This window comes from Chiloscyllium plagiosum, chromosome 7, assembly GCF_004010195.1.
Source record: "Chiloscyllium plagiosum isolate BGI_BamShark_2017 chromosome 7, ASM401019v2, whole genome shotgun sequence".
NCBI classification, from domain to species: Eukaryota; Metazoa; Chordata; class Chondrichthyes; order Orectolobiformes; family Hemiscylliidae; genus Chiloscyllium; species Chiloscyllium plagiosum.
Window position 1 is genome coordinate 97,448,049 of NC_057716.1, and position 23,281 is coordinate 97,471,329.

General features: G+C 42.6%; 1 protein-coding gene across 1 annotated transcript in view; it reads right to left on the reverse strand.

The window, feature by feature from the left end:
- The window catches only part of LOC122551782 (contactin-associated protein-like 5), a 1,086,426-nt gene that overhangs the window by 623,738 nt on the left and 439,407 nt on the right, over window positions 1–23,281 (reverse strand). The window contains exon 4 of the mRNA XM_043694246.1: window positions 1,230–1,377. Coding sequence (XP_043550181.1) covers window positions 1,230–1,377 — 148 coding nt within the window. The remainder of the gene's footprint in view (window positions 1–1,229; window positions 1,378–23,281) is intronic.

Sequence of the window (23,281 nt, forward strand, 5' to 3'; positions counted from 1 at the left end):
AGAGGTTGAGAAGGACAATCCTTCAAGGTAGCCTCAGCAGATGTGGAAATTGAACCTATGCTGCTGATATCGCTCTGAATTGCAAGCCAATTGAGTGGTCAGCTCACCCCCTATCAGTCCAGCAATAATACCATGATACTGCTTCAGAGAGACATGGAGTCATACAGCACAGAAACTCTTTGACCCAATTTGTCCATGCCAACTAGGATTCCTAACCGATAGAGTCCCATTTCCCAGCATTTGGTCCATGTATCTCTAAATCTTTCCTATTCACATACCTGGCCAAAAGTCTTTTCAATGTTGTAATTGGACCCGCCTCTACCACATCCTTTGGCAGTTTGTTCCATATGCATACTACCCATCTGTTTACAAAGTCAGAAGTCACATGACACCAGGTTACAGTCCAACAGGTTTATTTGAAATCACAAGCTTTCAGAGCATTGTTCTTCGTCAGGTGATGAAGGAGCAATGCTTCGAAAGCTTGTGATTTCAAATAAACCATTTGGGCTGTACCCTGGTGTCATGTGACTTCTGACTTTGTCTACCCCAGTCCAACACTGGCATTGAAATGTCATGGCACCCACCTTTGCGACCAAGTATCGCGTATGTGGTCGCTTGCAATATTTTGTACCACTGTGCACCTTTGGATATTTTATAGTGTTCATGGTGCTTTATCAATGCAAACTGTTGTTGTACAGATTTCATGGAAGTACCCAATGCTAAAGGCCCCACCTGTCGATAAACATGCAATTGACTGTAAAACTACATTGGACAAACAGGCAAAAAACTAGGATCAGAATACATGAACATCAACGAGCCACAAAAAGACATGACCCACTCTCACTAGTATCTTTACATACAGGTGAGGAAGGACACCACTTCGACTGAGACAACACATCAATCCTAGGACAAGCCAAACAGAGACATGCACAAGAACTCCTAGAAGAGTGGCATTCCAACCGGAACTGAATCAACTAACACATTGACTTGGATCCAATTTACCAACTCCTAAGAAAAAGAACAGGAAATGACATCACCACAGGAAATGATGTCACAAACCCAAGGAAACCTAAACACATAAATAAAAAGCAGGCCATACCACCAGTGCTTCACCGGAGGCTCACTGATGATGTTACCTAGTATGGTGACGAAATGTCTGAAAACAAACCTTCCAGCTCAGCGAGTAAACTTACATCCATGCAATTGACTTCTGAGTGTCTCATACTCACTGTAAGAGCAGCCATAAACTTCAACCCTCATTCCGATTCTTCCATTAGGATTCCAATCAAGAGGAACAAACCGCAAGAACCTGGCTTTGATTGAGTTTTGCAACTTGTGGTGCACAACAGTGTCTGCGTTGGAGTTTCCTACGAACGCCTGTACAAAGAAATAAATAACAGTTTGAGATGGACCAAACTAACAGTGTCAATGATCGCCTATCTGTAAGTAACAGCTGGAGTAGGTCTGAAAGTTGCACCAGTAACAATTAATCTTTTTTTTAGACAACAATGAACAAACAGGGGAAAAAAAAATCAGTCTTTATTTCTTGGAAGCTAATGGTGATTTCCCATGTCAGAGTTCAGTCATCAATCTGAAACTATTTAGAATTTAGACTGAAATAGTGGCACTTTCAAATTACAATTTCTTTCATATTCAAAATGGATTGGACTTTTGGGGCACTTCCATACCACTGGACATTCAAAACATTCCCGCCGATAAAGGACTCTTTTTAAAGTCGTCACTGCTGTGTGGTAGGGAATGGAAGTGAACGTACACACAGCAAGATTCCACAAACAGCAAAGAGATAATAACCAGCTAATAGCTGTTATTATTATGTTAATAGTAGATTTAAAATGATTAGGACAGCAGGTATAACAGTCCCTCCCTTCTTCCAAACATAGGAAAGTCATTATTAAAACCATCCTATTAGTCAGATGGTTTGACTGTCAGACTAGCAGCCTGCAAACAGTGCATCATTCCATACACACCACACTCGATTGTCAGAGAAATACAAAACTGCCATAGTGTAGAAGGAGAAAGTGAGGACTGCAGATGCTGGAGATCAGAGTCCAAAAGTGTGGCGCTGGAAAAGCACAGCAGATCAGACAGCACCCGAGGAGCAGGAGAGGTGACATTTTGGGCCTAAGCCCTTCATCAGGAATTCCTGTTCGACTCTCCTGCTCCTCAGCTGCTGCCTGACCTGCTGTGATTTTCTGGTGCCACACTTTTCGATTGTGTAGATGGAAGCCATTGTGTCTGCACTGGTTCTTCAAGTGAGAATTCACCGAAAGGCTTCCACCTGCCTTCTCCCTGTAATCCTGCACAATCTTCCTTTTCAGAAACCAATCAAACTTTCTTTCCAATGTATTGATTGAAACTGCGCACTCCAAACAGTGCATCCCATGAGCTGTATCATCTAGAAGAACAAGGGCAACGGCTACATGGGAACACCACCAACTGCAAGTTCCTCTTCAAGTCACTCACCATCCTGATTTGGAAGTGTATCACCGTTCCTTGAATTAAAAATCCCTGAATGATCTGTCAACAGCGTTGTGGAGGGATTTACCCAGAATGGACTGCTGCGGTTCAAGATGTCACTTTTGCAAGGGCATTGAGGGACGGGCAATAAATAATGGTTCAGCCGATGACATCCACTTGCCAATGAATAGATTACAAAGAAGAAACGGAACAGAACAGATTGGGTTCCTGAGGATTTCAGAAATGGGAAGCTGTTGAGGTGTGCTGTGCTGATGATAATTGGATTAGGAAAATGTATGCAGGAAGCAGAATGATTATTGAAGGAGATTATAAATTTAGACCTTGAGTATTTGAACTTCCACTGGAGAGCTTGAATTGTCTGTGGGACTATACCTGGAATGTTATATCAGTGACAGTGGAAATGATGCAAAAAAGCATTTTTAAGGGAATATTTTGTCTTTATTTGTCAATGTGAAAGCTACTTTTTTTTTCTGTAGCTTGATGCATTTGTTACCTATTAATTACTGTTTAATCAAGATTGAGTTTGGTTTGTTTGCCAAAGAAGCCTTGAAAAGTAAAATTTTGTCCAACATTAGTCGCACAGTGATATAGCAGTAATATCACTGCATCCATAAGTCACTTCAACTAACGAAGGAGCAGCGTTCTGAAAGCTTGTCATTTCAAATAAACCTGTTGGACTATATCCTGGTGTCGTGTCACTTCTGACTTTGTCCACTCCAGTCCAATCGAGGAGCAGAAAAATCGACGTTTCGGGCATAAGCCCTTCTTCAGGAATGAGGCTGGTATGCAAAGGGTGGTGGTGGGCGGGGGGATTTGGGGGAGGGATGCTGCGAATACGATCGGTGGAAGGAGGTGAGGGTGATAGGCTGGAGAAGGGGTGGGGGCGGAGAGGTCGGGAAGCAGATTGCAAGTCAAGAGGGCGGTGCTGAATTTAGGGGTTGGGACTGAGATAAGGTGGGGGGAAGGGGTCCTGACCTGACTGACCTGCTGCGCTTTTCCAGCACCACACTTTTCAACTCTGGTCTCCAGCATCTGCAGTCCTCACTTTCTCCCACTCCAGTCCAATGCTGACACCTCTACATCATGACTAATGCTGTTAGGGAAGGAAACCTCCACTCTTACCTGGTCTGGCCTCTATGTGACTCCAGACCTACAACAATATGTTTGACTCTTAACTGCCCTATGAAAAAGCTGTAGCAAGCCACTCAATTCAATGGACAATTAGGGATACAGAATAAATGCTGGTCATCCAGCAACATCTGCATCTCAGGGACAAATAACAAAGAAGTTAGACAAGTGGCTAACAGTTGCAGCTGTATAAGACTTCAGTTTGGCCACATTTGGAGTGTTGTGTGCAGTTCTGGTCACCACACTATCGGAAGGATGTGAAGGCTTTAGAGAAAGTGCAAAAGAGGTTTACCAGGATGATGCATGGGCTGGAGAGTATTAGCTATAGGCGGAGATTAGCCAAGCACTAATTGTTTTCATTAGTCTCAGAGGCTGATGGACGACCTGATAGAAGCATATAAAATGATATATAGTGGATAGTTGGGGGTCTTCTTTCCAGAGTGAAAATATCAAATACTCAGGGCAATAGGTTTAATGCGAAAGGGAAAATATTTAAGGGAGATTGCAAGGAAAGTTTTTTTTACACAGTTTCAACAGTGTTTTTTTTCCACACAGTTTACGAGGCACTTGGACAGATACATGAAAAGCAAGGAATAGAGGGATGTGGACTATGTGCAGGCAGATGGGAGTGGTTTAGAATGGTCTTGTGGTCGGCACAGATATAGTGGGCTGAAGGGCCTGTTCCTGTGTTGTACTGTTCTCTGTTCTATGAATAAGGATTTTGGTATGGACCAACCAGACTCCTTCAAAATAATTTAAGGAGGTAGCCGAGACCACAACATTTTTCTTAGTTTAAAGGTAGATGTGAAGTGTTGTGTTTCAGATGCAAACTACTCGATGTTAAGTAAAACACAATTTATTTAAACACTGTTGTTAAAATGCAAAACAAAGAGGAATTTAGAATAACTCAGCTATTGGAAAACACAACCGAAAAATAGATACGGTACCTATTACTAATTAACATCCCATAAAAAGGCAAACTCAGACACAAATTCTCACATACAAGGGGAAAAAGCACCAAGGGCAACTTCAGAGAAAATAGCAACCAGGAGACATTCATTGAAGCTTCCAATTCTTTCAAGACCCCAACGTCTTGTGCTTAAAACTAATCATAAAGAAAAAGACTAGAAAGTCTGGTCTGAGAGAGCTGGACACACTCAGGTTGCTTCCATTGTTCCAACTTCCAAGGCCTCACAAATTGTTTCCTTTCTCAGAGACAGCTTACCTCTGCCTTGTAACTTCTCTTCAAAAACAAGCCGAAGACAAAAATAACCTCTGAAAGTGACAACATCACCACAGTTTTAAGGAAGGTTTTAAATGAGGAGCAGGAAACAGAGATGGAATTATATTGTTCGGACACTGTAGAATAAGAGGCCTAGGTGATAGAAGACATCTCAAATTATTTATCAGTCCCAAGTGAGTGATTTTTTTTTCCCACACTTGCTAATCACACTGAATATTTAGTCCAAACGCAGGTGTTTCTTCAGTTTTGCTGATCTATAACTCTCAAAATAGGAATCCAAAAAAAACTCAAAACAGAGCAGCTGTTACAGCCAGAAATGTTTCCCATCCACCATCTTGGATTACCCAGGGAAAGACATAAAAAAGACCTAAGGGGAAACTTTTTCACACAGAGGCTGGTACGTGTATGGAATGAGCTGCCAGACGAAGTGATGGAGGCTAGTACAATTGTAACATTTAAGAGGCATTTGGATGGATCTATGAATAGGAAGGGTTTGGAGGGATATGGGCCAGGTGCTGTCAGGTGGGACTAGATTGGATTAGATTAGATTACTTACAGTGTGGAAACAGGCCCTTCGGCCCAACAAGTCCACACGGACCCTCCAAAGAGCAACCCGCCCAGATCCATTCCCTTACATTTACCCCTTCACCTCACACTACGGGCAATTTAACATGGCCAATTCACCTAACCTGCACATTTTGGGAGGAAACCGGAGCACCTGGAGGAAACCCACGCAGACACGGGGAGAATCTGCAAACTCCACACAGACAGTTGCCTGAGGCGGGAATTGAACCCGGGTGTCTGACGCTGTGAGGCAGCAGTGCTAACCACTGTGCCACCATGCCGCCCTCAGGTCAGGATATCTGGTCGCATGGGCAGGTTGGACCAAAGGGTCTGTTTCCATGCTGTACATCTCTATGACTCTATGAATCACTTCATTCAGCTCTGGAAGCATTGAAAGAATTCTACTCCAATAAGACACTGCATGCATGGAGTGCAAAATAATATTTATTCAAATTCTGGGGCTGAATTTTCCTTCAGGATCTGGAAAACCTACCTGTGCACACTTGTGGCTCATAACCTACAAAAAAAGGTCACATGTCTTTTTTTTTGTCTTTTCACACTGTCGTCAGGTTTGCAGTGCAGTTTTGGAGCCAGTTGGGGTACAGGAGGAATGTTGTGAAAACATGAGCTAACTAGAAGGCTTGGCTCACTTCTCTAACGCAATATCCCAAATTCCTTCCATATTTAAGGGCATACCCTCCAAACCCCACCCACCCACTTCAGCCCATGTCATCTCTCACCCCTCATTTAGTTCCACAGTCCCTCATCCAGTTGTAAAGAGACTGAGGCTGTTTTCTTTGAGTGACGGAGATTGAGGGGGAACTTAATGAGTATAAAATTATAAGGGGCATAGATAGAGTAGACAGAAAGAAACTTTCTCCTTGATAGAGGAATCAATAAACAGAGAGGCATGGATTTAAAGTAAGGGGCAGAAGGTTTAGAGGAGATTTGAGGAAAAACATTTTCACTCAGAGGATGGTGGAATCTGGAATACACTGCCAATAATGGTGTTGGAGGAATAAAGCTTCATAACATTTAAGAAATATTTAAATGTGCTATTGTGGTGCGTAAGGTATACATGGCTATGGGTAGAGAAATAGGATTAGAATAGTTAGGTGGCCGTTATTCACTGGCAGGGATGTGGTGCTCTGAAAGGTCTTTTTATGTGCTATAAATCTTTGACTCTATCGAGTTTACACTACATTCAGACCTCAATAATAACCTTATAAGATTGTGTCAACAATCCAGAAACAAAGCAGCAGTCTTTGTTATTATGACTTTCTGAGACTATCATTCATTCTCAGTTAAATAGAACACCCAGTGTGTTGAAACCCATTAGCATTTGAAACTCAGCCAGGCACCCAGAATGACCGTAGCTGCCCACACAATAGTGTGCTCTCTGGGAGGGAATGAACAGAAAGTGTTCAACTTCAAAACATTGTGCCTGTCAATCAATCCAAGGGAGCGGGTGGTTAGATTTTCTTTTTTTCAAAAATTGTTTCAACTGTGAAAAACAATTTTTTATAGAGCCATTTAAATCCCAGTAGAAAGCATGACAGCACATGCCAACATTTTGTCAGCATTTATGTAATATTTCTCAGTGTATTAAACTGTTTTATTGGCGCAAATACACAAGTATGATCAATGGATTACAGAACAAATCCCTATTGTAAATCACTGCATTAAAACAGATCTGAATTGCAAAACATCACCAAAAACTGGAGATGAGAAAATGCTTTACAATTACATTTCAGAATCCATCACCTACTTAGCGGATTTGCCACTTCTTTCACAAACTTGTAAAACTTGTGTATTTTTAATGGGTGTTTAATCTAGGAATGATACAGGGGAGGAAATACAAGAGTCATTCCCTATTCAAGATGGGGAAATCTGACCTCAGTAGGAGGTAAGTGTCCCTGCGGAAAGGCCAGAGGGAAATGGAATGAGGCTGGGAATGTAAAGGAAAATCATAGTTCCTCCAAAACGTACCCATAGTGTATGTAGCCATCACATACTAAATGGCATGGTGGCTCAATGGTTAGCACTGCTGTCTCACAGTGCTAGGGACCTGGGTTCGACTCCAACCTCAGGTGACTGTCTGTTTTGAGTTTGCACATTCTCCCCGTGTCTGCGTGGGTTTCACCGGGTGCTCTGGTTTCCCCCCACAATCCAAAGATGTGCAGGTTAGGTGTATTGACCATGCTAAATTGCTTTAGGTGCATTAGTCAGGGGTAAATGTGGAGGAATGGATCTGGTTGGGTTACTCTTCGAAGGGTTGGTATGGACTGAAGGGCCTGTTTCCATACTGTAGGGAATCTAAGTTAAACTTGGCCCTCACCCCAGATAATGGCACAGTGGCCAGCACTGCTGTCACACAGTGCCAGGGACACAGGTTTGATTCACTGTGTGGAGTTTGCACATTTTCCCTGTGTCTACGTGGATTTCCTCCAGGTGCTCTGATTTCCTCCCACAATCCATTGACATGCAGGTGAGGTGGATTGGCCATGTTAAATTGCCCACATTGTACAGGGATATGCAGGGTAGGTAGATTAGCCATGGAAAATCAGGGTTATAGGGATAGGGAAGGGGGCAGGTCTGGGTGGGACACTTTCGGAGATTTGTTGTGGACTCCAATGGGCGAAATGGCTGGCTTACACACTGTAGGGACTCTATGACAACATATTGCCTCATTATAAAAGATACTCTTCCTTTGGAATGAGTTGGATGACTATACTTTAGATGTTGCACAAGTACAATCCAGCTTTTGTTGCAACATCTTAAACCCAAGGAGCAATGAAATTGTGTCTTAGAGTTGCTAACTGGAATTTTCAGGTAGAAATTTGGATATTCATTGCTTGTATCCAGGATCAATGCAGACAATATTTAACCATCCTTACCCTTATTTAGCATTTAGAGGTTTATGGGTTCACTCCAGGATGTAGGCATACATATCAGGCAAATCACATTGGAATAGATGGTCAATATCTGAGCTTTCAGGTGGAACGTAGAGGATGCAGCAACAGATCACAAGGTGATCCCAGGTATGGAGAGAATTTCTTTTAGTGAGAGGTTGGAGGAGGTTGGCTTGTATTCTTTGGAGATTAAAAGAATGAGAAGAGACCATATTGAAATATATAAAATTGCAGAATTGTTACAGCACGGAAGGAGGTCATTCAGCCCATTGTGCCTGAACCAGTTCTATTACCCAGTGCCCTTTGCCCATGTTGCTGCACATCATTTATATCTAAATATTAATTCTATGCCTTCTTGAATATTACAATTAAACTTGCATCCACCACATTTCCAAGCAGTGCATTCCATACTCTAACTACTCTAACTACTCACTGGGTGAAAATGGTTTTCTTCTCTCCTACCACCCTGAATATGCCACTGAAAACAACATTGGAACATCATACTATATTGAAGCTATTGTGCAAAATGCAAGTTGTCATGGCTACTTGCTGTAGAAAGGCAGCTCCAATTCAAATCCAGCAACTATCTCCGATATGAAGAAATGTGTTTTTTTTCTATTGATTGTAATTGAACAACGAATGTGAAGGTAAGGCAACAAAAATCAGCAATTTCCCTTACTTTCCATTGTGTAGTCAAGATAAGTAACACTGTCAACTTAAAAGGTGAGGCAAAAATATATCCCAGTGAGGAGGAAAGATTCCATGACTAGCCATTAAGGAGACTATTAAAGTTGAAAGTAAAAGCATTTAAGGAGGCCAAAGTCAGTGAAAGTAAAATACAATGGGGAAACTAGCAAGGAATATAAAAACTGACAATAAGAGCTTCTTTAAATATATAAAAAACAAAGAGAGACGTCAAAGTGAACAATGGCCCATTAGAAGATTAATCTGGAGAGACCCTTTTGGGGGTCAAGGAAATGACAGAGGAGTTAAAAGACATTTTGCAGCAGTCTTTACACTGAAAGATACTTCAAACATCCCATTTATATGAAAGAATACTGGGAAGTAATAAAGTATCATCACCATTACCAAAGAAGCAGTATTAGACAAGCTAATGGGACTAAAGGCAGGTAATTCCCCTGGTCCTGATGTCTTGGACACTAGAATTTTAAAAGATGCAACTATGGAGATAATGGATGCAATATTTACAATTTTCCAAAATTCATTGGTATTGGGAGAAGTGACAGAGGTATGGAAAACTGCTAATAAAACACCCTTATTCAGAAGGGAGGGGGGCAAAAAGTGAGGAATTATAGGCTGATTAGTCTAATGCCTATTGTTGGAAAATATTGGAATCAATTATTAGTGAAGTAATAGCAGGACATCTGGAAAATCATAATCTAATCTAGCAGAGTCAGCTCGGCTTCACAAAATGGATATTGTCCCTGACTCTTCGATTAGAGTTTTTTGAGGGGTAGATAAAGGGGAATCAATAGCAATTGGACTTCCAGATGGCTTTTGCCAAGATATCTCAGAAAAGGTTAAGTCCTAATGTACAGTATTGGGAATTGTATATTAGCATATATTGGTCACAGAATTGGCTCATGGACATAAACAATGAGTGAGGACGAGAGTTTCTTTTTCAGATTGACAATCTGTGACCAATGGGATTCCACTGGGATCTGTGCTGTGACATCTGTTTACTATATATATATTAATCACTCAGAGGAAGGAAGTGAATGTACTGTGACCAAATCAGCAGATGACACAAAAATAGGTGGAAAGGCAGCTTGTGAGAGGGATAGAAACACTTTACACAAAGAGATATTGAAGGATTTGGTAAGTGGGCAAAATGTTGGCAAATATGATATAGTATAGTGTTCGGGGATATGCAAGTTAGGTGTGTTCGAAATGGGAAATGCAAGGTGATAGGGTGGAGGGTCTGGGTGAGATGATCTTCAGAGGGTCTGAGTGGACTCAACGGACTGAATGGCCTGCTTCCACTCTGTATGGATTTTCTATGATAATAGGTTGATTGGAAAATATACGAGAGAAGGTAGTCACTCATCTCATTGTGCTTGTGGGCAGCTACAGCACTCCAGTTTGCACTCAGTGCTGCACCATACAGACTTGCTCTCACTTCCTCTACACTGAGTTTGTTACACATTTGTCTTATTTTGGAACCACCTTAGTCCCAGAGGTCTTTAGTGCTGCCACCTCATTAAACAGAGACAGCTGGTTTAACCTGTAGGTTGCTGCGGCTCAGGCAAGAAGCAAGGTTGAGAAAGGCCACAGGTTTCATACTACAGGACGGATATGACTAGACCTGAGAGGGTACAGAGCTGATTCACGAGGATGTCGTTTGGGTGGAAATGATTCAGTTATGAAGACAAACGAGATAGGCTGGAGTTGTTTTCTTTATGACTCAGGGTGTTCCTGACTGAGGTCTACAACATTACGCAGAGCTTGGATAGAATAGGTTGAGAAAAACTTTTCCACTTTGCCAAGGGGCCAATAGATGGAGGCAGGAACCCTTGAGACATTTTTAAAATGTTTAGGTGAGCACTTGAAACACCATAGGATACAAGTTGAGAGTGTAATGCTGGAAAAGCACAGCAGGTCAGGCAGCATCCAAGGAGCGTGAGAATCAATGTTTCGGGCATAAGCTCTTCATGAGCTATGAATAATACAGTCCTCACTTTCTCCACCAAAGCATACAAGACCAAGTGCTGGAAAATGGGATTAGAATAGATAGATGCTTAATAACTAGCATTGACATGATGGGTTGAATGGTCTGTTTCAATGCTGTAAAAGCTCAATGATCCTATAACTCTACTAGAGAATGACCATTCCCTGATTACCAGAGCTCCAAAAACTACTTTGTACATATTATTGCAGAGAATACTCATGTTACTGCTCTCAGTACAGTCATTCAGCTCTCTCTTCGCAGAATAATGCTGGCATTGACTGCCAATATCATATAATCCCTCGAACATGGAAGTAGGCTATTCGTCCCATCAAGTCCACACAGACCCAGCAAACAGCATCCCATCAGACCCAGCCCCCGAACCCATCCCTGTAACCCTGCATTTCCCATGGCTAATCTGCCTAGCCAGTACATCCCTGGATACTTTGAGCAATTCAGTACAGCCAATCTATCAAACCTGCACATCTTCGTACTGTAGGAGAAACTGGAGCACCCAACAGAAACCCACGTAGACGCATGGAGAACATGCAAAGTCCACACAGTCATCTGAGGATGAAATTGAACCCAGGTCCCTGGTGCTATGAGGCAGCAGTGCTAACCACTGAGTCACCATGTTGCCCTATCAATGTTATGTGATCGTGTCATAAACATACGTTCATGATGCAACAGACTGTTTATACTTAATCTCAAACCACACTACCTCTGGGTCACTACAAAAGGTAACAACTTAATAATACCTAGAGTTTCCAATTTAACAGTTCATTACACTTAAGTTAACAAAACAAAACACTGACTGCATTTCTGAACATAACAAGGACCACTATTTATTACAAATAAATAAAAATTTAATCACAGATAAACAGGAATGAACCATCAATATACAACGCTACTAGTGAAACACTAACCTCCTTCAACATCTACATGCGCATACAGAAAATCACAAACAAAACAAAAACTCCACATGTGGTTTCAGGTTCTAATGCTCATATCTATCAAAATTACTTTGCTGATTCTTTGAAGTTCAAAGTACGTTTCCCCAGACTGTTTTCATATATTAGGAAATATTTTTCAACATGCTTCAGGCGCTAACTCAAATTCAGCCAATATAGTTCTTTTCAGAGCATCATAAAACTTGGAAATCATCTCAGACTGCATAAATATCTTGTCGTAGAGTCACAGAGGCAGAGAAATGTACTGCTAAGAAACAGACTCTTTGGTCCAACTCATCGCTGTTGACCAGATATCCTAAAAGAATCTAGTCCCATTTGCCAGCATTTGGCCCATATCCCTTTAAATCCTTCCTATTCATATACCCATCCAGATGCCTTTGAAATGTTGCAATTGTACCTGCCTCTACCATTTCCTCTGGCAGCTCATTCCATACACGCACTACCCTCTGCGTGAAAACATTGCCCCTTTAATCTTTCTACTCTCACCTTACGCCTGTGCCCTCTAGTTTTGATTATCTACCCTATCTATGTCTCTCATGATTTCATAAACCCCTATAAAGTCACCCCTCAGCCTCCGATGTGCCCCAGCCTATTCAGCCTCTCCCCATAGCTCAAACCACCAAGCCTGGCAACATATTTGTAGATCTTTTCTGAATCCTTTCAAGTTTCACAAAATCCTTCCTCTAACAGGGAGACCAGAATTGAATGCAGTATTCTAAAGTGGCCTATGTAATGTCCTGTACAGCCACAACTCCTATACTCAATGCACTGACCAATAAAGACAAGCATACCAAATGCCGCTATCCTATCCACCTGTGAATCCATTTTCAAGGAACTATGAGCCTGCACTCCAAGTTCCCTTTGTTCGGCAACACTCCTGAAGACCTTACCATTAAGTGTATAAGTACTGCCCTGATTTGCTTTTCCAAAATGTAGCACCTCACATTTATCTAAATTAAATTCCATCTGCCAATCTTCAGCCCATTGGCCACTGGTTCAAGGTCCCATTGGACTCTGAGATAACTTTCTTTGCTGTCCACTCCATCACCAATTTTGGTGTCATCTGCAAATCTACTAACAATAACTCTTAAGTTCATATTCAAATCATTTATGTACATGACAAAAAGCAATGGACCCAGCTCTGATCCTTGTGGCACACCCTTGGTCACAGGCCTGCAGTCTGAAAAGCAACCCTTCACTATCACCCTCTGTCTCCTATCTTCTAGCCAATTTTGTATACAAATGGTTAGTTTTCCCTGTATTCCATGGGATCTAATCTTGTTAACCAATCTATAAAGCCATATGACTACACGACATAGGAATCGAAATTAGGCCATTCAGCCCATCAAGTCTGCTCCATTCAATCGTAGCTGATAAGTTTCTCAGGAGAAAGTGAGGACTGCAGATGCTGGAGATCAGTGTTGAGAGTTTGGTGCTGGAAAAGCAGAGCCGGTCAGACAGCATCTGAGGAGCAGGAGAATCGACATTTTGGGCATAAGCCCTTCATCATTCCTGATAAAGGGCTTATGTGCAAAATGTTGATTCTCCTGTTCCTCAGATGCTGCCTGACCAGCGGTGATAAGTTTCTCAACCCCATTCTCCCACATTCTCTTGATAATCTTTAATCCCCTTGACAATCAAGAACCTATCTATCTCAGTTTTAAATACACTCAATGCCCTGGCCTCCACATCTTTCTGTTGCAGTGAATTCCATAGATTCACCACTCTCTGGCTGAAGAAGTTTCTCCTTATCTCCATGCTAAAAGGTCTTCCCTTTACTCTAAGGCTATGCTATTGGGTCCAAGTCTCTCCTACCAATGAAAACATCTTCCCAACATCTACTCTGTCCTTGCTGTTCGGTATTCTGTCAGTTTCAATTAGATGCCCCCACATCCTTCTAATCTCCATCGAGTATAGACCCAGAGTCCTCAAATGTTCCTCATAAGTTAAGCTTTTCATTCCCGATACCATTCTTGTGAGCCTCCTCTGAACACTCTCTAGGGCCAGTACATCCTCTCTCAGATATGGGGAGCAAAACTGCCCACAGCACTCCAAATGTGGTCTGACCAGAGCCTTATAGGGTCCCAGAAGAAGATCCTTGTTTTTATTTTCAAATTCCCTCAAAATAATTGCCATCATTGCACTTGCCTTTCTAACTACTGACTCAACCTGCAAGTTTACCTTGAGAGAATCCTGGACCAGAGCTGTCAAGTTTCAGATCATTTCAGACTTGTGAATCTTCTCCCTGTTTAGAAAATAGTCCAAGCCTCTATACTTCCTACCAAAATGCATGACCTCACACTTTACCACATTGTACTCCATCTGCCACGTCTTTGCCCACTTTCCTAACCTGTCCAAATCCTTCTGCAGCCTCTCTGCCTCCTCAATGCTCTCTGTCCCTCTACCTATCTCTGTATCAAATGCAAACCTAGCCAGAATGCCTTCAGTTCCTCCATCGTGATCGTTCATGTATAAAGTGAAAAATTGTGGTCCCAACATTAAGCCTTGCGGAACACCATTGTCACCAGCTGCCATTCTGAGAAGGATCCTTTTATCCCCACTCTCTGCTTTCTGCCGACAGCCAGGCTTCTATCCATGCTAGCACCTTGCCTCTGACACCATGGGCCCTTATCTTACTCAGTAGCCTCCTGTGCAGCACCTTATCAAAGGCCTTCTTGAAGTCCAGGTAGGTGACATTCATTGGCTCTCCTTGGTCTAATCTACTCATTACTTCCTCAAAGAATTCTTGCAGATTTGTCAGGTATGATCTCCCCTTGATGAAACCATGCTGACTTTGCCCTATTTTACCGTACACTTCCAAGTTTTATCGAGCCTCAGAATTACCTCCCTGTTTTTATATTCAAGACCTCTTAAAATAAATGCTAGCATTGCATTTCCCTTCCTAGCTAGTACAATCTACCATGTGCAGCATTGTTGAATGTCCTACTGAAGTCCATATAGACAACATCCACCGCTCTGCCTTCATCAATCCTCTTCGTCACCTCGCATGCATTGCCAACATCTAGTTTTCTTTTGGCTGAGTCATTTATCTTGTTATCTTCTCAAAGGTCATACAGAATGCCTCTATAACCTTTTCTTCAAATGTTGCGCAGGCCTGTGACCTATTTGCATTCCTATGTGAACACACTTCCTTACTGGCCTTTAATTTATGTCTCGCATTCACCACACCAGAGTCTGAATCAGCATCTCATGTCTCTCTCTTTCTCTCTCTCTCTCTTTTTCTCTTCCCTTTCCCTTTGTAATTCTAATTCTAATTTTCTCTTTTCCATTTTCTGTCTTTTTAATTCCATTTCCCCTTCTTGATTCTCCATTTCTAGCTGTTTGATTTTTTTCATGCTCAAGTTGCTGTAGTCAAAACTCAATATCACCTGATCTTGATATTTCATGACCCAGAGTACATTTCCTTTCATGCAGTTCCATTAAACCCAAATGTTGTGCTGATGCTTTAATTATGTCTGCCTTCCTGGCATTAATAGGTAATTAATGCCCCAACCTACCTGCCAAAATCTGGCTTTTGGAAGTTAACTTATGACTGTAAAGGTCAAATTTGCCCTCTCAAGAAACTCTTTGTGACAATTTCTTATTTGTAATTCAGAACCCTGGTGTTTCCTTTATCTTCATCACATACTCATACCACACCCAAAATCCTTGCTCTCTCCTGACCAGAAGCTCCCAGTCCCTTGTTATGAACCACTTGGAAAAGTCAGCTGATTTTCAAGTCACACTGCCCCTGAGGTCACCACAAAAGTGAATGATTTAATCAAAGCACACAGAATCTCCAACTTACCCGTTTGATATATGAGGACTGAGCACTAAATTATTTTTGCTCAACCACTTTAAATGATTCCAGAGGCAATATTAATAGAGATGTTGGTTTTCACGTGGAGGTACATCAGGTGGGTTGCTCTGTTCTACCCCTTGGGAATTATATTTGATAAATATAAATATTACAGAAGGGAAAAAGCCATTGTTTCAATTGACATGTGCTAGTGGCTAGGTAACAGTGGGACGTCAACATTCCGAATACCAAGCCGCCAGTAGAAAAGGTTCCGGGGGTGATATGAAACAAGCAGAAGCTGAGAATGGTGGGTTAAAGTTGATTCGAGTTACTGAATTTAAACTGATTTGGGCCTATGTATATTTTGATGCTGAAATCAATAGGTAGTTATCTTTAACATGTATGAAATACTACCTGCTGGAGTGTAGCATTCAGTGCTGTGTGACACACATTAGGGAGAATAAGAAGATATTAGATGGTTAGTACTGCTGCCTCACAACGCCAGAGGGCCAGGTTCGATTCCAGCCCCGGGTGAGTGCCTGTATGGAGTCTGCACATTCTCCCCGTGTCTGCGTGAGTTTCCTTTGGGTGATCCAGTTTCCTTCCACAGTACAAAGGTGTGCAGGTTAGGGGATTTGGCCATGTTAAATTGCCCATAAATTCCAGGGATGTGGGTTAGACATGGAAAGTGAGGGGTTCTAGGCTAGGGGGATGGGTCTGGGTGGGATGCCCTTCGGAGGGTCAGTGTGGACTTGATGGGCGAAATGGCCTGATTCCACACTGCAGGAATTCTGTGATAGAGAATGTGCACAAGAGACTAATGGAAATGATTATAAGGATCTGGAATTTCTGTCCAGCAGACAGACCAGAGAACTCAGTTCTGGTGGTTAGTACTGTTTCACTTTAAAGACAAGTTTGAGAGCAGATTTGACTGAGGAGTCTGGACAGAGTGGAAGGGAAAATTGTTCCTATTGGTGGAAGGATTGAGAATACAAGAGCACAGCTTTAAGGCAACTGACAAAAGAAGCAATAGAAAGATGTGAGGAAAAACGTTCACGCCAGTGATTAGGATCCAATACACTGGCTGAGAAAACTTCAATTGAGGCATTCAAGAGGGAACAGTTATTTGAAAAGAAAGGACTGCATGGAGAAGTGGCGGCACTGGTACTAGGCAAATTACTGCCTTAGACAGTTATGATGGACCCAATATCCTCTTTGTACTGTAACCTGTCTGCATCTGAGTAATTTTTTAGATTACATTACAGTGTGGAAACAGGCCCTTCGGCCCAACAAGTCCACACTGACCCGCCGAAGCGCAACCCACCCATACCCCTACATTTAGCCCTTACCTAACACTACGGGCAATTTAGCATGGCCAATTCACCTGACCTGCACATCTTTGGACTGTGGGAGGAAACCCACGCAGACACGGGGAGAACGTGCAAACTCCACACAGTCAGTCGCCTGAGGCGGGTCTCAGGCGCTGCGAGGCAGCAGTGCTAACCACTGTGCCACCGTGCCACCCACAGTGTTGAACCTTGCATAACAACAGTGCTATTTTAAATATGTCCAATATGATTGAAGTGATATTTGGGGCATCAAGACCAACATATTGAGATTTAAATCTTGCAAACCAAATTTCCTCTGTTCTGTATCTTAAATACATTGCCTAATGAGTTCCTAATGATATTGATTTATGTATTAATCAGTGTGTTACATTTAGAGGACAATGAAGTTTTAACTTCTGTGATGTTACTAATTATTTTAGTCGCCAAGGTGGACTCAATGAAGTGACTAAAACCAAAAGAATTTCCATCCTTTATTATTTGTAATGGAATATTTTCCACACAGGCATAGCCCATACAAAGAAGGCTCTTGTGGTGCTATGGTAGTATCCCTACCTTTAAGTCAGGGGCCTGGGTTCAAATCTCACCTGCTCCAGAAGTGTGTAATAATGTCGCTGAGCAGGTTGTCTACAAAAATATCCAGTCCATATAGGAGGAAAATGTCATTATTAATGATCAAGACAATCAAACCAGAGTTGAGAGAGATTGAGTAGACTGGGACTGTCCTCATTGGAATAAAGAAGAATGAGGAGGAATCTTGTAGAAACACAGGAAATTATGAACGGAATAGATGAGATAGAAGCACGGAGGTTGTTTTCACTCGTGAATGAAACTAGAACTTAGGGGACATAGTCTCAAAATAAGGGGGAGCAGGTTTAGGACTGAGTTGAGGAGGAACTTATTCACCCAAAGGGTTGTGAATTTGTGGAATTCCCTGTCCAGTGAAGCAGTTGAATCTACCTCTTTGAATGTCTTTAAGGCAAAGATAGATAGATTTTTGAACAGTAAATAAAGGTGAGTGGGCGGGTAAGTGGAGTTGAGTCCACAATAAGATCAGCCATGATCATATTGAATGACAGAGCAGGTCCGATGGCCAGAGAGCCTCCTCCTGCTCCTATTTCTCATATTCTTCTTTTGGTATGTAAACATTCATGTGGGAAATATAGGATATTTGTTCATTCCAGAATTTCAAATCACTCTTGCTGCCAGATGTGGAAAATTGCATGTCTCCCTGAACCAGGCATTTCCCAGTTCTTGCACTGTGTTTAATAAAAAGTACTGGGGGTCCGTTAGCTCAGTTGGCTTGTATGGAGGCCTGCAATGCAGTGTGATGCCAACAGGATGCACTCAGTTCCTGAACTGACTGAGGTCACCATGAAGGTCCTGCCTTCTCAACGTTGCCCTTTGCCCCTCACCTGAAGTGTGGTGACATTCAGGTGAAACGGAACACCAGTTAGCTCTCTCTTTAAGGAGGCAACAGCCCTCTGCAATTATGGTGACTTTAGTGATGAAGCCATGACTTTCTCTGCTGCAAAATTATACTTGCATCACAAAGCCTAACCTACTTATGTGTTCTGCTAAGAATCCACCTTTAACAGAATTAATCAATGCATCAGTTTGGAGAAAATTATATTGCTCACAAGTTTAAGAAACAAGGGCACTTAGTTCAATAATCCTAATTATCTCCCATATTAATTATCATGTCATTAAAATTATGTGTTTTGCACTTTTTAAGTGACAGCTGGTGAATTCATAAAGCCTTTGAATATGTTAATAGGAAGTCTGATAGCTATCAAAGGACTCCTTTTCAAATTACTTTGAGGCGACAAGAGCCAACAGCCAAGATAGAACAAGTTTTAAGCAAAGTTTTATTTTAAAAAAGAAAACTTGCCTATGGAGCAAGATTTTAACATGTTCTTGAGAAAACAGCACCTCCAACCATGCAGCATTCCCGCAGGACTGCACCATAGTATCAGTCTGGATCTTGTGTACAATTTTTCAGAGTTAGGTCTGAAACCCAGAGCTTTGCAACACAGAGACGGGAACTCAGCCACTGATGAGGTGACTGCATGTATATTTTTCTCCTGCTAAACTGTAAATCAATCACTCTGCAGGCAGAGGTTTAATTAATGAAACTCACGTTGACTGAAGGAGCGACGTGATGAAAAATTGGTAAAGCTGTTTGAAGAAAAATAACACAAAGGGAGGAGAGGGCGGCAGATGGAAAGTACTTGAGTTCAGAATTTAAAGCCTGGCTGATGAATATCATGAAGTGCTTGTACAAAACAACACTTTATGCCAAGTCTTATGGCTTTTGAGCTGTTATAAACAAATATTTATAAGCGAGGCCACGGATCTGCAGAAGTGCTTAACATTTTCTCATAAGTAAAACCTGTGCATGCACATCCTAAGTCAGAGAAAATGACAGAGGATTTTGCGGAGTCAGGTCCCACATCTACAAGCAATCAGTAAATTTGTATTCAAGGGCCACAGCCCTGTTTTCACAGGAGTTGTGAATAAATTCAAACCATGACCACAGGCAATGTTTCCTTTTGGGTCACTGCTGGTTTTTATATTCTATTAGGGATGTGACCTGTTTGCAGTCCTGTGTGAACACAAAGCTAGCAGCTGTGGCACAGTCGATGGCGCTTCTGCCTCTTGAGTCAGAAGGGTGAAAGTTGAAGTCCCACTCCAGATACTTGAGCACCAAGTCCAGGTGATTTCACCTTCTCCCCTCGAGTCTTTCTGCTCTCAGAAAAGCTGACCTACTTTATGCAAATAACATGGTGGCAGCACTTCTGTCTCACAGCGCCAGGGACCCAGGTTCAATCCCAGCGACTGTCTCTGTGGAGTTTGCATGTTCTCCCTGTGCCTGCATGGGTTTCCTCTGGGTGTTTCAGTTGCCTCCCACAGTCCAAAGATGTGCAGGTTTGTAGATTCATACGTTGAGTCTGCACTAAAACTACCACTAAATCTTAATTTCCTGCACTTGTCCCATGGATTAGCCACAATGGATTGGCAGTGCTAAATTGTTGTAGTGATTAGGGATGTGCAAACTAGATGGATGAACCATGGGAAATGCAGGGTACAGGGATAGAGAAGGGTGCTGGCTCTGGGTGTGATGCTCTTCAGAGGGTCAGTGTGGACTTGATAGTCTCAATGCCGTGTTTCTGCACTGTAGGGAGTCTATGATTCCAGCAACTCCTCTTTATCTATAGTTCTCTGCTGTTACCATTAGCACTGCATTTTTGGCTTGCTTGTAACACAAATCCCTCACCTTTCCAGCTTCCTGTGGTTCTAAAGACAAAGTAATCCAGTTTTTTCTCTCAACAGACCTTGCCAGATCTCCTCAATTTCTCCAGCACTTTTTTGTCAAGAAAATTGGGCTGTTATCTAACAATGTGACCTACAACAGAGGGCGACAGAAACAGAAACAATGTACTTTAAAAAGTTGGAACCACCCAAAAGGAGAAGAGAAAGAGAAGTGGGTCATTCAGAGAGAAAAGGTCTGTAACATTAGCAGTGCAGCTTAGCAATGACCNNNNTCCAGAACTAGAGGGCATAGGTTTAGGGTGAGAGGGGGAAGATATAAAAGAGACATAAGGGGCAACGTTTTCACGTGTATGGAATGAGCTGCCAGAGGAAGTGGTGGAGGTTGGTACAATTGCAACATTTAAAAGGCATTTGGATGGATATATGAATAGGAAGGTTTTGGAGGGATATGGGCCGGGTGCTGGCAGGTGGGACTAGATTGGGTTGGGATATCTGGTCGGCATGGACGGGTTGGACCAAAGGGTCTGTTTCCATGCTGTACATCTCCATGCACTTCCCTGAGTATAAATAGCACTGTGTGGGCTCAGTTAAACACTCTGGACTGAAAGGCTGATGTGAGCACATGGAAAGGAATACACACAAACAAGATAGATTAGTCCATACCTTATGCAATTCTAATTCACAGCCTAGTGTGTAATATATATATATATCTATATATATGATTGCCCTTTAGAGGTGTACTCAGTACTAACTTATAGTTAAAAGTGCTACTTTGAAGACTAAACCTGGATACAGTTCTTTATTGTGTCCTTTTCTCAACCACATTGTATTAAACGTAAACTCATAGGGTGGTACGAAGCTACATGACAATAGCTATGTGATTAATTGACCTGAAAATTGTGGTAGGCATGAACATTAAGAATCAGACCTGAGATCATCTGAGAAGAGAAGACCATTAAAGCCATAACACCAAAAGATAGATGAGCAGATTTTGGTCATTTGGTCCATCGAGTCCACTCCACCATTGGATCATGGCTGATCTGTCTCTTAATCCCATTCTCCTGCCTTCTCCCTGTAAGCTTTGATCCCCTCGTTAATCAAGAACCTATCTACCTCTGTCTTAAGTACACTTAATGACTTGCCCTACACAGTCTTCTGCGGCAATGAGTTCCACTTATCAGCACCCTCTGGCTGAAGAAATTCCTCCTCATCTCAGTTCATAAGGGCCATCCCTTCACTCTGAGGCTGTGCTCTTCAGTCCTAGCCTCTCCTACCAGTGTAAACATCTTCTCCACATTCATACTAACCGGGGCTCTCTGTACTCTGCACATTTCAATCAGATTCCCCCTCATCCTTATAAACTCCATCAAGTACAGATCCAGAGTCATCAACCACTCCTCATATGACAAGAAGCAGCTAGATACAGCACTTGAGATGAATGGGAACAAAGGTTGTTGGAGAAAGCGGGATTAGGCTATGGAGTTGGATGTCGGGCAGCACAGTGGCTCAGTGGTTAGCACTGCTGCCTCACAGCACCAGAGTCCTGGATTCGATTCCCGCTTGTCAGTGTGGAGTTTGCACATTCTACCTGTGTCTGCGTGGGTTTCCTCCGGGTGCTCCTGTTTCCTCCCACAATCCAAAGATGTGCAGGTCAGGTGAATTGGCCATGCTAAATTGCCCGTGGTGTTAGGTGTGATAGTCAGGGGTAAATATAGAGTAGGGGAATGGGTGTGGGTGGGTTTCTCTTCAGAGGGGCGGTGTGGACTTGATGGGCCGAAAGGCCTGTTTCCACACTGTCGAGAATCTATTCTAATTAGCCATGATCGAGATGAATGGCAGAGCAGGCTCGAAGGTCCAAATGGCCTCCTCCTGCTACTTTCTTCCATGTTCCTATAACAGACCCTTCATCCCTGGGAACATGCTTGTAAAGCTTCCCTCAGCCTTCTCAAATACCAGTGCATCTTTACTTAGATACGGAGCCCAAACCTGCTCACAATATTCCAAATCCAGTCTGACCAGTGCCTTATACAGCCTCAACAGTACATCTCTGCTTTTTGATTCAAGCCCTCTCAAAATGAATGCCATCCTTGCATTTGCCTTCCTAACTGTCAACTGAACTTGCATGTTAGCCTTAGGGGAACCTTAAATGAGGTCTCCTAAGTTCTTTGTGCTTCAGATTTCCGAAGCCTTTCCCCAGTTAGAAAATAGGCTACACCTCTACTCTGAGAAAGTGAGGACTGCAGATGCTGGAGATCAGAGTCAAGAGTGTGGTGCTGGAAAAGCACAGCAGGTCAGGCAGCTTCTAAGGAGCAGGATTCTCCTGAATATTGGATGCTGCCTGACCTGCAGTGTTTTTCCAGCACTATACTCTTCCTACTACAGTGTATAACCTACACGTGCTCACATTGTATGCCATCTGCCACTTCTTGGCCTGCTTTCCTAGTCCCTCCATGTCCGTCTGCAGCCTCCCATTTCCTCAACACCACCTGTCCCTCCATCTTCATGTGTGTCATCTGTTAACCTAGCAACAATGACCTCAGTTCTTTCAACCAGATTGTTAATGTATAACATGAATAATTGATGCCCCAAAACTGACTCCTGTGGCACTCCTCTAGTCAATGGCTGCAATCCCAAAAAGGTCGCCTTTAGTGACTGGAACCAGGTAGATCTCATTGACTATGAGATCCGTGATGGTGATTGTACCTGGACCAATCAGGGAGCCCTGGCAGACAGATATAAACAGAAGATCTCCCCAGTGGAGGGCTCTCTACGCGGGAGTCCTCCCCCTTTCTCTCAGGGATCTGGGGTGGAGGGTGCTGCACGCAGCAGTCCCCTGCAACCGCAGATTGCGGTGGTTCAC